At 44.4% G+C, this 16,626-nt stretch overlaps 1 protein-coding gene across 1 annotated transcript in view; it reads left to right on the forward strand.

The window, feature by feature from the left end:
- The first annotated feature begins 272 nt into the window (after positions 1-272).
- LOC138589433 (adenylate cyclase type 6-like) overlaps positions 273-16,626 on the forward strand; it is a 32,467-nt gene continuing 16,113 nt past the window's right edge. The window contains exons 1-3 of the mRNA XM_069659699.1: positions 273-532; positions 2,720-2,914; positions 3,030-3,936. Coding sequence (XP_069515800.1) covers positions 3,031-3,936 — 906 coding nt within the window. The 5' untranslated portion in view covers positions 273-532; positions 2,720-2,914; position 3,030. The remainder of the gene's footprint in view (positions 533-2,719; positions 2,915-3,029; positions 3,937-16,626) is intronic.

Consider the following 16,626-nt stretch of genomic DNA (forward strand, 5'->3'; position numbering starts at 1 on the left):
CCCTGCGTGTGTTTCACTTTGTTTTCTCCCACTTTAAAATGAAAATTGATTGTGTTTCTGATGAGGGTATTGTCTTTTACGTTGGGTGACACTGTGGGCTGTTATGGGAGTCAGAAAAAAAAGTAAAAGAACAAATGGAAAACATTGCAGCAAAGATGTAAATCACTCACACGCAGGGGAAGACACGCTCGCGCCACCTCTAGGGGGACTCGCGTGTTCACGGAATGCAGCTCGTGTGAGTGTGTTTGTGTGCGCGTGAGCATGGGAGAGAGAGGCAGAGGCAGTCGGGGAGGTCGAGGCGGTGGGATTGTACTGTAGCTCTGGCTGAGGAGAGTGAAGGTTGTCCGGACAAATTCGCAGCGTTTCCTCGCTTCCCTCTGAAACAAACCGCCCTCCTCCCTCCGTATCTCCCTGTCGGACTGACCCGCGTGTGAAGCGTGTGACGGCGGCTGCGTGAAGACTGAAGACTGGGCTAAACTGGAGCTCCACTGCGGTCTTACACTTACTCCTGTAATAACGAGGATGTCCAATGGTAAGTACACTCTCTCTTTAGCTTTCCCGCGACAGTGTTGTGAAACTGCTCTGCTCAATGTTAATTTGTTGCAGGCCAGCTGAACTGAAATGCAGTAAGAGGATACATCAAAATGCCAACAGCTGACTTGTACTCTTGTGTTTTGCTGTGATGTTTGCTGCGGTGTTGAGGAGCCTGAACTGTTCTGCAGGACTGTCCACACTATGAGCATTGCTCCTAATGCAGGCACAGGCGATTAATTTATTTTAAAAAGCCACAATATGAAGGAAGTTCAGCTGATTTACAGTTTGCACTGTGGCCCTCGGCATTTTCAACAATCTCCTCTGGTCCAGTGAACTGTTTGGAGTCTAAACATAATGACGTACACGTTTATATTGAGGGAGACAGGCCCAGTAAGCCTATGTGAGACCCTGTTATCCCTGTACATGAGCCCTGTGAGCTGGTCTGCACATCCCGCTGCTAAGGCTGAAGTTGCCCGACGGAATGTGTTACTCCTGGTAAGTTGGTGAAGGCGGCGATGTGTGTCGAGCTGCACTCTCTAATGCAGCCCACAAACTGTATCCTGACTTCAGGGTAGCCCTATCCGGCGTCGTGCAGTGTTGTGGTGTCCAGGTGTAGTGTGGTTTTTATTAAGAGGCTTCATTTAAGCACAGAGGAGAGCTGGTGACTTCGCATGTAGGCTACTCTAAGCGTCCTGTTATGTAATGCGCTTCGGCCGACTGCCCGCATCCAAACCTGCCTGGGCCTACACGTGTGAGTGCCAAACATGTTTTTTAACATCAGGTCTGTGTTAGCAGTGGTGACAGGAGGGTTGGAGGCTGCTGGTCATTGTCTTGTCACATGTGTGTGTGTTTAGGGATGGGAGGGTAGGTAGGGAGCATATTTGGTTTAGGGGTACACACTAAAATATTGAATTGTAAGTGAACGCATCACTATCCCAGTTTGCAATGCATGCATGACAGCTAAGCTAAATAGTCTCATTTGTTGTGCAAAATATCTCAGTTACCTATGGAAGATGCACGTACAGTTAGTATTACGTAAGAGCTGCATGCTGCTGTCTGACCTGTCGTAAACGTTTCAAAGGTGAGGTGAGGACGAAGGTTAAGAAGCCTGTAAACTCAGTGCAAAGGGCCAACAGGCCCCTTTATTCTACAGTGGATCATATGCTTAATACATGCTCTTAATATGGAATATGATGCAGATGTTGTGCTAGTTCTTAACATTTGTGATTAGTTATTATTTGATTATTATCAAAATGAGTTTTATTCATTCCAACTATGGAGAACAATGTTTTTTTAAGCAGAAACATTTCCAAGGTTGTTGTGTTTGATTAAAATATGCGTATTAGATTACACGGTCCATTGACCAAATCGAAACCACACTTTCCTTTTTCCCCCTTTTTTGTGGTTGAGAAACTCATGTTAGAAACTGCGATTGATTTTAAACATGGCCATGTGTGCAGCTCGTGTATTCTCTCCTCGCTGTTTGCCTCGGCTCAGTCAGCCCGGCAGAGATTTGCTTATTAAGTTTAGAGGTTAGCAGTGTCCTTGACATGTGCTGCCAGAAGCCGGCCATAGTGAGTCATCAAAGCTAATGGGGGAAGCATGGACAATTTAATCTGGACTGGAGAGCTCTTGATCTCTGATGGTGCCCACTCAGAAGGCCTTTGTTGTCAAATAGAGCACACCCATCCCTGCCCACTCAAGATGTTCGGGGCAGATTGCAATGATAGAGCGTCGAAGCCGAGTGCTATCCACCAAGAACAGTTGTTAGTCTCCTCTGTGTTTGTTGAAATGGGACTCGGTTTAACTTCACGGTTTGAAGACAGAATTGACCTGTTGTTACGTACGGCTGCATGAGGTATTAATCGGAGGAGATTTTGATGTCACATTCCAGTGTTTAGCAAACAAAACGGCAAATTATTTCCATGGAAAACGTGACCGGGGGTTGTTGAGGGAAGATAATGAGGGAAAGTGAAGAGCGCACGCTATTTAATAGATATTATTTCCTGGCTGTCCAACTTTCTGACAGAGAATCATCCAAAAACACAAACATAAACAAACACAGTAATCCCATCAACAGATGCAACACATGTGTGTTTTCCTTGATGTTTATTTGTCCGTAATCATCTTGATTTTAAAGTGATATATCTTCAGGCCATTGTCATGTGTATTGTTTGTTTCACAGATAAACAGGTGGTCTATAGAAGGACTGGGTGGTGTTTGGGGCTGACATGCTGACTGTTTCTACAAACGACGGCTCAAACACAGACACACCTCTGATGCCTCCGGCCCGTCTGAGCTCATGGTGTGTGCTTGCTGGGACTCACTAGTGGCCTGGCCAAAGAGCGCAGTGTTGCTACACACAACAAAGCCCACACAGGTGAAGGATACTCAGGTCTTTCTACCATTATGTCCCGAATTGACATTTTTCATGCATGATGTTTGTTGATTAAATGCCCCTAACTCCAGCCCATGTTTCCATCTGTTTTGTTCAGGATGTCGTGGGCCAGAGACCTCTTCAGAGGCAGAACGGATGAGCGAAAGACGGCATGGGGAGAGCGCAACGGCAAAAAGAGGAAGGACAGCTCGTCACTGTGCAACCCACACTACATGAGCTGCCTCAGGGATCCTGAGGACCTGGAGCCCCCTCATGCGGCCCCCAAACATTACAACTGCTCAGCTGGCACCAGCGGGGGCAACTTCGGTGTGCGCTGCGGCTGGCAGGAGGACCACTACGGGAAGAGGATGGGCGGAGGAGGGGATCTGGGTCTAAAGGCGGTGGATCTAGGATTTGAAGATGGCGAGCTGAAGGGCAGGAGAAACGAGGAGTCAGGGGTATTAGCGGAGGGCGGCTGTAAGGTGATGTCCGCCGCAGACTGCTGGAGGTGCTTTATTTGGATTTTTCAATCCAAGAAATTTCAATCTGCCAAGCTGGAGCGTCTGTACCAGCGCTACTTCTTCAGGCTCAACCAGAGCTCCCTGACCATGCTGATGGGGGTGCTGGTGGTGGTGTGTGGGGTCATTCTGGCTATTCACTGCATCCACCCGTCCACCAACCCGACCCTAGATAAGGTCTACATCTCAGTGCTCTCTGTGGCCATGGCTTGCTTCCTCGCCATGATGGTGGTGTGTAACCGCAACGGCTTCCACCAGGACTACATGTGGATCGTGAGCTACCTGGTGATCGGGGTGCTGATCGTCGTGCAGGTTTTTGGGGCGCTGATGGTTCACCCTCCCAGTGCCTCAGAGGGCATCTGGTGGACGGTGTTCTTTATCTACATTATCTACACGCTGCTGCCGGTCAGGATGAGAGCTGCTGTGGTCTGTGGAGTGGTGCTGTCCATCATACATGTAGTGACCGCCTGGCAGCTCAACCAGGAGTACAAGTTCGTTTTTGACCAGGTGAGTGAAAACAGGAATAATACAGGACTATAAAACAGGTCTGAAGAAACTCTGATGCTAATAATTACCTATGTATGGTTATTTTGCTGAAATAGTCCCCACTGTCTGTGCTCGTCGTGCCGTGCCGTGTAAACGCTGGTGGACAGAATCAACAGTGTTCATTTTGTGCAAAAATGCATTCCAAAGTTCAGCCAAAGATAATATGAAGCTTCAGCAGTCTGACAAATGTGTGAAGTGGGACTCTTCCAATGACAGGGTCTTTTAATATAAAATTCCCTTCACACTTGCTTCACGAATAAAGACCGTAAATGTAAAAGTTACTTGATTGCTCTAACCCAGACTGCTGAAGCCTCTTATCAGTTTTGGCAGAACTTGATGCATTTTTGAACAGAACGAGGACTGGGGATTTATTTTCCCATCACTCTGAACTCACATTAGGAGCATGTCTCTTTCCGGCTAGCGTGGACAAGACAAACAACAGCTGCCAGTATGCATTTAGACATGTGAGAATAGTTTTAAGACCGATTTTAAATTGTGGATGTGTCATTTAACAGTCCTTGAATTAATCTAAAAGTGACACCTCTATAATTTAACATTTTCATTCTTGATGCGTCTTTTTGGAGCCCTTTTCCTGCTAAACAACAACCCTCTCTGCGAATCAAAGTGGACATTTACATTCATGAGAAAACAAGACACAGCTCTCAGACTGGTGCTCGTCATTGCCCACCATTATCACCATACAATTGAGCACAATGTTGTTACTGTATTGCTTCACTCAGTGAAAACGCCCTACTTTCTCTCCCCATCAATATAGGACAAACATTGTACATTGGACTCCTCAGCCACTTATCCGTGTCAAAGGTGGCGTACTAAAAGTAGATGGTGCTGTAGATCTCGGCAGCTTTTCAAATGAGATTTTTAATGAGCCTATGTTTTGTGCTGTAGGGCAGCGATTGGCAACTCTGTTGGGGTTTGCGGAAGGTCATCTGGGTTGAATGAGCCCGTTTAGCTGCATTGTGGAGGAATATCATGATAATGTAGCATGGTGCCATTCAGGCCCAGTTTCCCTAAAACAAGGAGGCTATTGTAGTAAAATGACACAGGGTGGGGTGGAACACTCGGATTGTGCAATGAATTTGATGGAAAACAGAATGATTACTTCTTCGTACTGAAGGCTGTGGAATAAAATGAGGAGAGAATAAGTAATTTATTACGACTGCAGCTCCCAACACATTGGACATATTTCTTCATTACTTGTGGCTCATAATTTTTCTGTATGTGCTGTCAGATCCCCACTTTTTTTTATAATAACTAACATGTTTGTGTTTATAGGAGAAACACTGCATCAGATTTTTAGTATTTACGCTTCATTTCACTGCTGCGGCAGCATAAAACAGTTCATAAGAGACAGGGGGATTACTATCTCACTGTACAATGACTCTTTAAAATCAGTGCTGACACAAACATCACACACTAGTAATTAATACAGAAAAGGGGCCTCAGATGTTTAGACAACATTGCAGACGTCAGGGGATCAGTATTTTGAATATCAAAGATATCAATCATCCTATTTCACACTTGCGGGGAAATAGGATGATAGGTCAAATTTGTGGGAAAAGTTGTGGCAATTGGTTGAACTTAATTTGCAAAAAGCAACATCGCAACTTCCTGGAGGGACTTCTTGTTGTTTAAAAACTATCCATGAATCAGCACCTCCAAAATAAGTATTAAACGACCTTTTTGTAGGGCTGCAACTAGCAAATATTTTATTAGCAATTTATCTGTCAACAATCTTTTGCAATTAATTGATGATATCATTTTACACAACATGTAAAAAAAAATACTGGGGTGCAGGTTTAGCTCTGCTGGTAGAGCAGGCGCCCCGGATATAGTCCTCGACGCACTGATCACAGGTTTGACTCACGGTCTGCCGATCATGTGGTGCATGTCTTCCCCCACTCTCTACTCCCCTCATTTCCTGTCTCTCTTCAGCTGTCCTATAAATAAAGGCAAAGGCCAAAAAAATAATCTTAAAGAAAATAAAAAAAAAATTAAAAAAAATTCAGGGTCCATCGTGTTGTGAATGCTGGTTTTCTGTCACACTATCGTTGCATACTGGGCCACTTAAACAGAACAGCGCTATTGTTAATGCTTTCAGCTACACATGTGCTTTCCAATTACGACTGCCATGGCTCTGAGAAACAGCTATGGTAAGAGTTATTTGCACAATCAGCTGGTATGCGTTATTGTGCACATGTATCCCACAATCTCTCGGCCATTTAATCGGTTCAATAGGACAATTTTACTTGTTATCCGTCTGTGAGGAATTTAGCGTCCCGCGGTGGCCTATCTTCTCTTCAAACTTAAACTTTACATGATTTCTTTCCTCATGTTTGAATTCCTAAACACATATGGGCTGAACTCTGTCTGGACTTATTGGTTTTGTCTTCCAACCATCGCTATTAAGCAACCAGATGAATATGGAGCCACTCTGAATGAGGCAATATTGACATAACTCTGCTGGTCTAGTGAGCTTGTGTGTTAAATGCAAAGGCCCCAGACTAGACGGGGTGACTATAGGCGCATTGCACTGCTGGTTGGTTGCCTTGGTCATGCGATGATTGACAGCTGCCCTGCCTCAGGGTTTGGACCCCTGACACTGTATGTTACAGTTCTCTGAACAATCAGTGATGTGACATGAGCCTTGCACTGTTTGGCTGGAGGGTTGCTTAGCTTAATGCTGTTATCAACCGTGTTAAACGCATCTATACATCTTTCTAAATGAGGAGGGGGTTTCTTTGTTTTCACGCTTTAGAAAAGAGCAAAAGCATGTGCCATTTAGTCAACTCTCAGTCTCAACAGGTATCTCCCTGTCTGGCTTCAAGCTACTCACATTTGTATGAATAGAGACAGACTCCATTCAGTCCGTCACACCCCTCTGTATCACACATGTAAGCAAACTCAAACTCTGTGTCTCCTGGCGTCACAGGGCCAGACTCTCTGTTCTGGGAAAGCTGGTTTTCTTCTTCAGGGACCTCATCATCCTCCGGCCCTCTCTGTGTCCCAGCCTTGTTTTTCCCCTTATTTCTGTTGTCCCTGCGGGGCGATCATGCAGGTTCAGGGCTGAGAAGATGTGAGAGCGATGATGGCGATGACAAAAGGGGGCTTTGTGAGGGACCTCCACGATGCAGCAGGGTAGGAGAGGGGGGGGGGGGGGGGGGGGGCGTTTGTGAAAGCATCAGTGGTGACAACGGATGGAGAGTGGGAAATAATGCGAAAGAGCTGCCAGTCTCTTCCTTTTTTCTTCTCCCTGCACTTTTCTCTGAGTCATAATTCCACGCTCACAGAATCCCCCTCACATGGAGTGGCCTTTTATTTCACAATGGGCTGAGTTTGAGTTCGGTTACTCGCGGGGATTGTCTCCATAGATCTCCACGTTTCAGCGCTCTGCTGTGGAGAGTCTCCTCAGACAACTACAGAGAGATGAAGGTGGAAATGATCTCAGGAAGGAGGAAGTTACACTGCTGCTGTTTAGATGAAGTGCGTCCACTATCCTACATGAAGGGAGAGAGAGATCATTCATTCTTACAGGTTGCTTCTGGGTAGATGAGTTAGACAGGAGTATCTCGTTCAGTTCACATGTCCTGACTTCTATGTCTCAGTGGAAGCTATCAGCCTGAGTACACAGCCCTGCTGAATAGACGGTGACATTGTGCAAGAATATTTCATTTCTATGTTTACTTTTTATTCTCAGACTGAATTGGCTGTTTTATTCTTTCCTTTACTTCTACTACATCTTGAATACAGCCCCATTAATCTGATAAACCTGGGTCAGAATATTTGCGTGCTTTAGACAAGCATCAATTTAAAGAAGCATGCTTCCTCACATAAACATGAACCTTTTCTTTAACTACTCACTGGTCTATCTTTGCTCCTCACCTGTAGTTTTTAAACTGGAAAAACATCCATACTTATTATACTTGTCTTCACCAACAATCCCCTTTTCATTGAATTACTGTAAAGTGCATGACACATCCAGACTGCAAAGTGAGTCAAGTTGTTGGAAACTCTGTGTGGATATGTTGTTGTGTTAACGTCCCTCCACTGCTGCAGCTCAGCCACAGAAGGATCAATTCATATTTTCCTCGTCTTCACTTCTGCTTACTGGGATTTTGCACGCTTCATCCTTTTCAACTGCGCTTGGTTTAAACGTTTGCTGCAGTCTTCTCTGATAACTTTTGACATTTTGCTTGAGTACTAACAGCTTTATGATAGGAGGAAGCGATCAAATGTTCTGTTCGTGGTGTTTGTTGCCAGGTTGGGTTTTCTTACATTTCTGTCTGTAGCAGCTTGAATGTCCTAAGGTTGATTTTTCACTCCAGCGCCTGAATGCACCACACAGAGCCAAAGTTTTCGTTCCAATGTCTTGTTTGAAAGCTTGTTTGAATACTTAGGAACGACTGTTGCATCGTCTTGACTTTTTATCACCTTTATTCTTCCCTTTGTGGTGTCTAGAAAGTAAATTACACAGTTGCATCAGTTGTGATTTTAGAGATCCACCCAAACTACAACATTTACAGAGCCCTTAGTAGAAACTGCCGCCATTCATAAGTCTACTTTCGTCCAGTCACCTGAGTTTTGATTTAATCTGGTGGCGCCGAGCACTCAGACTGTGGCTGGAAGTCAGACATGTATGACACACACACACACACACAGAGGAAGATGCACACAGAAGTACAGACTCATTTGGCCCTCAGAGTGCCTCCCTGCGAGGGACCACCTGTCCCTCGTGTTTTGGTTTGTCAATCTCTCCTGTGGCTGGATGAAGCAAGAACTAACTCTGACACGATTGGCATCTGGCGCCGTGCTGGGAAGTTTTGCTTTGATATATGTATTCCAATAACTTAAGTATGAACAGCTGTGCATCCATACGCCTTCATGTCTTAAGGGGGATTATGTGACTTGCCGTTTCATTGTTTAGTTCTAAGAATTTAGAAACAGCCGGCGTGCAAGATGTCATACAGGGATTAACAAGGAACCAAACAGAAGTTGTCCTTTTGTGTGCAGCAGGATATATTTGGATAACCAAATCCTAAACGGAGTCCTCTGAGGAGGAGGTATTGACAGGCGGGTCAATAAAAGAGTGAAGTCTCAAAGGTACATGTCGTCTGTGCTTTTGTTATTGTGTGCTGATCCGGCACTAGAGGAAAAACCTGTTCCTTTGGCAGACTGTTATGGGGTCAACCAATGTGGGACTAGTGGAAACATACTGAGACCTCTGCTGAACAATGGCGACCAAGATACCAATCAATGAAATGTCACAGGCATGACCGATGCGTGCATAATGCATTTAGGCCAGAACATTGGTGTTATGTAAGAAAAAAACCTGAAAGCAGGCTACCTTAACCTTTATGCAATTATTCATGATGTGCGCCTGGAAAGTAGCACAACAGCTGTGTCTGACTGCTGCTCTCAGAGAAACATGTGCATTGTTGGTTATATAGACCTCTGAGTTTGCCGAGGCTAATTAATAGGGCGGGGTATTGTTTACATTTTATAGCCATACTGGTGCCTATTAGTCAGGTTCAGTGCTGATACCGAACAAACATTTGATGCTTCAGTTTGAGGAATGAAAACAAAACCTTTTGTTAGATCTTCATTAGTATCGGCCTAATTTAGCCTTAATAAAATAAAGTCCAAATTAGCTTCATTTGTTTTGATAAGACTGAGAAAAGTAAATAAACAACAGCTAATATCGTCGCATCAGTGCCAACGCTCAGCAGACGCTCTCTTTGATACTTGATTCTACCGACACATTTGGCTCAGCGCTCGATAAGTATTGAACTTTGACACCCAGTCCGACTTATACTGAGCGAATCCGGTGTCCAATGTTCACACACACACACACACACACACACACAGGCCATAAGAAGTGGAGTGTGTGATCTGTGTCTGTCTGCATGGATCAGAGCAGCTCACTCGGCTGCTTACAAATGGTGAGAACCCATCATCAGGTACTGTGGGTGCCAAACAATGCACCGGCTCAAATAATAGATCCCCCCCTGTTATATCCACCCCCCCCTCTCAGAAAGGGAAAGAGCTTGTGACTCATCCCCCTTATTGTATTACAACCAGAGGCAACGATACAAACCCGGATAGCTTCCACCACCATGGGTGGGAGCAATTAGGATTAGCGATAAGCGAAATATTGCTCCTAAAATACAGCCAGCGATAAGGCAAATAATAGCCGGGCTAATAATAGTAGGTGAGTCAGAGATGAGGAAGTGCAGGCTTCTAATAACAGCTCATGGTTTACTAACAACTTGGCTCTCCGCAAAAGTAAATACAGGGATTTAAGGCTGAACAGCCGTGGCGGACGGCCAAGAGATATATATTAGGAATCCATTAGCGGTGTTAAATGTTGATCTGTGTAGCATGCAAGCCCCGAGGCTTTTAAGGGCAGTTTCACTCTGGAGATCCTGTTAAGTGTAGTGCACCCAATCCCAGCGCTGGTTACAGGAAGGAGAATGGCTCTCTGTCAGAGGTCACCGTCACACAAGCCAACTGTCTTGTTATCCCACTATCCCAGTTACAATTACACGTCTACAACATGTGTCCGGCCTGCGTGAGAACGCAGCGTAATTACCAAACATGCTCACTATGTGCACAAACGCCTTCCTCCTATTGTATTATCTATTCCCCTATCTTTACCTTTCAACTGAACTTATTAAATACAAAGAGCCGGTCTTTCGAATGATTTAATCGTGTCGACAGTTTTTCCTGTTATTAACTTTAAAGCAGCCAGCCTGTGTGTCTCACAGCATGGCTTTTTCACATTTGCAGTGAATGATGTCAGATAGAATAACAAGACTCTGGTCCCATGATGTAATTTCACACACTAACACGCGCTTCATTAATCCAAAGGAAGTTACACTCTCTCCTTTGCCTTCACAGGGTCTGCAAGGATCAGTCCTGTAGCTGTAGTCCTGTAGAGATATTTAGCTCCCTCCTCTTACACATAAAAAATGAAAACCTTTCCTTTTAAGGCGGCAGGAAGACGCTGCTATTTCCTTTTGTTTGGACTGAATTGTCATGAGCACTTTCATGTCTTAAAAGAGAAGCCATAGCTGTCAGACTTTAACATTCAATGTGCCTGAATCACATTTCAAAGAGTCTTTGTTTTGGTATGTACAAGTGTAGCCTTTAACAGCTAAACAGAGATGATTGGTAGATCATAATCTTGTGAAGCTTGTAGTTTTCACCATGTGTTGAAACTCAGTGTTTTAATCCACGTGAAACGCTGCTGATGTATCAGGCTTCACAAACGTGTACGTCACATGTGACGTTTGTCTGGGAGGCGGATGTGTTACATACACGAGTTCAGAATCAGCTCATCATCGACCGACGAAGCCAGAACTCGAGTTAAAGCAGTCACCGAGCTGCTCTCGTGCGACTGCTGTTTAAACTATAACCTGTTGTACTTGTACCGGTATTGATCTGTGTGCTCTGTAGTAAGAGTCAATATTGTGTAGGGTTGAGGAGCCAGAACAGGGAAGGACAGTGGTTAAAAGTGTGTTGTTAATGTTAGCAGATGCTTATATAACTGGACAATAAAGCTAAACTCTGGTGTGTTTTTATTGGAGCTCCAGCATCTGGCCCACACACGCCATCTCATTAATGTACTCACATGCTCCCTCTCTTAATTCTTGTTCTATTTAAAGTCATTCAGGGACAGAAGAAAAGAGAAACATGCTAAACAAATGACGCACCGTGTATTCAGCAGTCACCAGCAGACTGCTGTTACACCGGCCTGTGTCAAAGGGAACTGGTGGCCGGAGGATCGTGTTGTAAGTTGTGCTTAAAAGGAGTTGAAGCAGCTGAAATGGGAATTCCTGGATGTTTAGCTCACAGTCGCACAGTTCAAGGTCTGGACTCCCTCACGCAGTTCAGTTCAGAGAGAGGAGCCAGCAGAGGAGCGAGGGGAGCTGGTGGGCTGGTCGCTTTGTTAGGCTTATTAACCAAATCTTGTGTTCTAGCAGCCGCCGTGCTGTAATTGCAGCTGTGCCTGCGAGGGTGTGAGTGGGCAGGAAGTGAGGGGTTAGCGAGGACACAGCTGGGAGGAGAGTGTTGTGTCCAGCCTGGCCTGCTCCTCCCACCTCCTCCACCCCCCCTCCTCCCCCTCCCCCTCTTTGAGTCTGTCCAGTCAAACACTGACCCCGGACTGCCGAGCAGCCAAACCACTGACTAACAGACAGCACAACACCTGTTGATGCTGTTACTAATGCTACTATGTCTCCCATGACAATATTAGACTTGTGCTATTTTTACATGACAATGTGAACTTATATTTGACGATGACAATAACAAACCCTTAGAGCTTATAATAAACAAAACTGATAATACCAACCTGATATAGACACCAGCTCTGTGTCCTAACATTGAATGCAAGTATGAAAGGAAGTGGACCTTTAACAGAGAGGTGAAAAAACAGCTGAAACAATATGTTGATTTACATGTCAGTCAAATGTCTGTTCATTAAGATACAACTATTGTTATATATAATTAAAAATCATAATTTTTCAAGCAAAATTTTGACTCTATTCTATGTAGCCCTGAAGATGAAAAACAGAATGGAAGTGGGTTGAAGCAGCAGCAAAAGGTCGAGCAAAGTGCACACAAGCCTTTAAAACTTCTGGTTACACGCTCATTTACTGTAATGATGATTAATGAATATTTTGTTGCCTTCTCTCGGTCTTAACGACAGGAAATGTGGGGAAAAGGGAGGGATGAGGGACACATCATAAATGTCTCAGAGCAGCGGATGTTACTGAATCAGAGAAGTCAAAGGAGCCACAATAAAGTACAAAGACGGCTCAAATGTGGGCTCGCCTGACCCTCCTGCTTTGATTTAGGGAGCGGCCATTTTCAAGGATCTCAAATGACAACAAAGAATCTCTTCGGTGTGTGTTGTGTTTTACCAAAGAGTTGTTCATCTTTACTCAGTGTCTTTTATTTCCTCTGAGGCCTGGAAGTCCTCTGTAACTGGTTCATGACTGTCTCAACGCTCTTCAGGCACAGATACAGAATCCAAGGAAAGTTTGTCAAATCAGGGCAGGCACTTTATCCTTATTAGAACTGTTGAAGTCTTTCAAGACTGAATTGACATATCGAAGTACAAGGATAAATAATCTTTATAATCTTTCGACTGGAGGGAAAATTAGCGAGCGGCTCCAGTTTGTTTTCGTCCCTGATTCCAGGATCTCTGGGAGATTTTCCTCATGTTTGGGAAACATATATGGACAAGTATTAATTCAGGATCTGCTTTCCTGACAGATGTGCGGCCTGGGTCCAGCTCTATTTAGCTTTGTGGAATTTGCTTCAGCGTTTCACAAAGATTGCTCCGTGGCCTCTCTGGTCGCCTGAGACCAATTTTGGTTTGGCTCAAGCCATGACGAAAACAGAGCTCCGATTCCAGATGGCAGAGACCCAAGATGGCACCCCCCCCACCCCTCTGCAACATTTATCTTTATAAGGAATGGCTTCTTTTTCTTGTGTCAGTAATTACACATCATATTAACCCGGATTAGAACGGAACAAGTGCAACAAGGTCTCATAGTATTTTCTATTTTTACTGACAATCTTTTCGGGCTAAGATCAGCAGTGTTTGACGAGGCCTTGACGTTTGTCTCTGAAAGACTTTTTAAAGCTCCAGATGCCTATCAAAGGTCATGTGCTGGAGAGGAGCCCCCACGTCAACAGCAGCCAGCATCCCCAGAGCCTGTGCGTTGATTTATGGGATGAAGAACTGTGACCTTTTTGGAGTTTAAACTTTGGCTTTGGTGGAGCTCATGGCTGGTGGGATGATTTATCTTTCATTGCAGGCCTTATCAAATCCAAACATTGATTACATTGACAATGCCTCTATCTTATAAGAGATAGTGTGTTGTATCAGTAGATATCAGTCTTTAGTGTACCTCCTCCTTGTTCGAGGAGTTAATATAAGTTACAAATTTACGAGCCTGCGGGCACTTCATAGTCGAGGCTTCGCTGAACCTACTTAAGAAGAAGCACATGTACAGTTATGACTCGTCCCTTATCGATCAATCGAAAACATCAGCACTCGCAGAAGCTTTGTCTCTGTATGAATCGAATGGGAAACCGTCCAGTGGGATATTATTAAAGACAGAATGTGTTGCTGTGTGTTTGCCAAGTAGAAATCTCTTCCATCTCTTTCCTTCATTTGTTCTCTAAAATGTTATCCGTCTAACTTTGTAAAGCACCTTGCGGGGAGCCGCACCTTATAAGCCAATGTTTGGACTCCTTTTAACTTTGCAGCCAAGAGGTTCCTGCTTAAGTAAATGTCGAGATCAGCTCATCTTTGAGAGCTAGAAGTCTGCAGGAGGAATGATCAGGATACTCTTAAGTCCAGCTTAGTGGTTATACAGAGAGCGGCGGCGTGCTAATGACACCAAGCTTCCTCTGCTGTCTTTACACGGCTGTATGGAGAGCTTCCGGGGGTCTCTGCTAGATTTTCATGCCTGCTTGATAAGAGTGCAGCAACAGACAGAACAAGCTTCGACATCAAAGAGCTGCCAGTCCAAAAGGAGTCGCACACACTCACACACAAGATTTATTCAAAAGCCTCTGCAAATGCTTCTGCGTCTAATCTGCAGACCGTGTGGTGACTAAGCATAACTCAGCATTAGGACGAGCTTTATTCATCATGTTTCCCAACACTTTAGTTTTATGTATTCAGCTATCACACTGTCACATTTGCAAACAGCTGTGTAGCCATGCTATCGCTGCACTATGTGAGTTTTCCCATTCAACAAAAATACCAAAATTCCTAAGTGTGGGACCTCCTAAGCTGCGTTTAAGCTCGCTCTGTGTTTGTTGCCAAACTCTCCAAATCAATTTGATCGAGGATAGTCGTTACTTGGATTGAAATCTCAGCGCGCTCACATGGGAAGCTGAATTGGCTGAATGTAAATTGAGTGTGTTGTGGGGATGTAAGCGTGGTCCTGGGAACTGCAGGTGGCCCTGTATCTCAGACAGGCCACTTAACTGAGTTATCTGGCTCATTCTGTTCACAGCCATCTGTTTGGGATTAATGCGATCAGGTTATATCAGAGCCCCTCAAGACTGAAGTGTCGGGTCTACAGTGGTGGTCTATTACATCACGATTGCAGGGCTTATCAGGAAGCCCTGCCTGGTCAATGGTTTATTAAAACAAGAGGTTTATCACTAATTGAGCGATGAATCAGAACCGCAGACCATACTTGCTACATTGGTTTCTCGACTGCCTAAATTAAGCCTGAAGTTCGGGATTTGCCCACCGCCCTGATGGTTTTCTGGAACCAGAAGGGACCATATTTGGATGAGAGGGTGAAGCAAAAGCCGAGTTATCAAAGAAAAACAATCTACACCAGTTTTCCCCTCATGTTTCCCAGAGAGTGAGTGAGTCTTTTTGTGCTGGTGGCTGACCGCAGTTGTTTGTTTATCAGACCAAAGAAAGAGCGGACACACGGGTTCCTCGTCCGAATCTCTGGTGAGAGAGTGGCGGGTGAACGACATGTACCTTGTAACTTAAAATAGCCGTAGTCTTCTGATCACTACGGTCTGCTGAAAACTCTCCGGGGAAAAGCCAACAGCAATCCTTTTGTGCACTGGCCGACAAATGCATAAATGTATGATAAACACTGTACAAGCCAGGGATGGCGAGCACAATGTACATGCTTCTTTGTGCAAAAATATCACTACAATAATACTAGATAATACTATGCAACTCACCAAAAAGCTGGTTCACAGACTTTTTGCATGGCCAGAAAGTTCCATAAATTACACGGCAAGACGGATTATTTGTTCGAAGTTTGCATGAAAGAATCCCCAAAAGGGAGGAACAGCACAAACACAGTGAAGTTGAGTTCAGTGACTGTGAGACTGTGTTTATGTCTAACAAACAGCCAGCAGTATCCACCTGTCACTCAAGCGATCCCACCCCTATAATTTAAGGCTTATTATAATTAAAACGAGGGAGTTATATAAAAATTCCCCATACAGATCTTAGGAATAGAGAAATTAGCTATTTATAACCAAACTGTCTGTAAACATGTTTATTCATGCTGTAAAAAATGACATCTTAATATGGGGCCTCTTGGCTCTTTTGGCTTTTGGCACCAGCCTCGAGTGGACACTTGAAGAATTGCACTTTCTTGCACTTCTGCATTGGCTTTATTTTTCAACAACCGAGGTTGCTGCTTGATCAGAACAGTTTATGTCGCACAGAACAGTTGCTGAGCCAGAATGATGAAGACATGTTTTACGGTTCTTACGCCTGCTTTTCAATATGTGGATGATGAGGTGTCTCACATCCCTTGACAGCTTTGATCCGAATCTTTTAAAGCTGACTTACAGTTGGCATCAACCATTCTCTGTCATCCTGCATCAAAAAGTTAAGGAAAAAAGTGCCTCTTGTTCCGTCCTTAAAACCTGTTTGAGGTCTGCATCTATATCCCTCAGAAATAAAAAATGAGGATGAATTTTGGATGTTGTTGCTCTCCGCCTGCATCAGCTACATCAGGGGTTTATATTTACCCAAATACATCAAACACATGTTTGCCTCTGCACCTGCGAACCATCAGTGTGTTCATTTTTGCTTACTGCTGAGCTTCTAATCTCGTTCGGTCATTT

This window comes from Semicossyphus pulcher, unplaced genomic scaffold, assembly GCF_022749685.1.
Source record: "Semicossyphus pulcher isolate SPU_LCO1_2020_fin unplaced genomic scaffold, fSemPul1.0.p SCAF_13, whole genome shotgun sequence".
In the NCBI taxonomy this organism is placed as follows: Eukaryota; Metazoa; Chordata; class Actinopteri; order Labriformes; family Labridae; genus Semicossyphus; species Semicossyphus pulcher.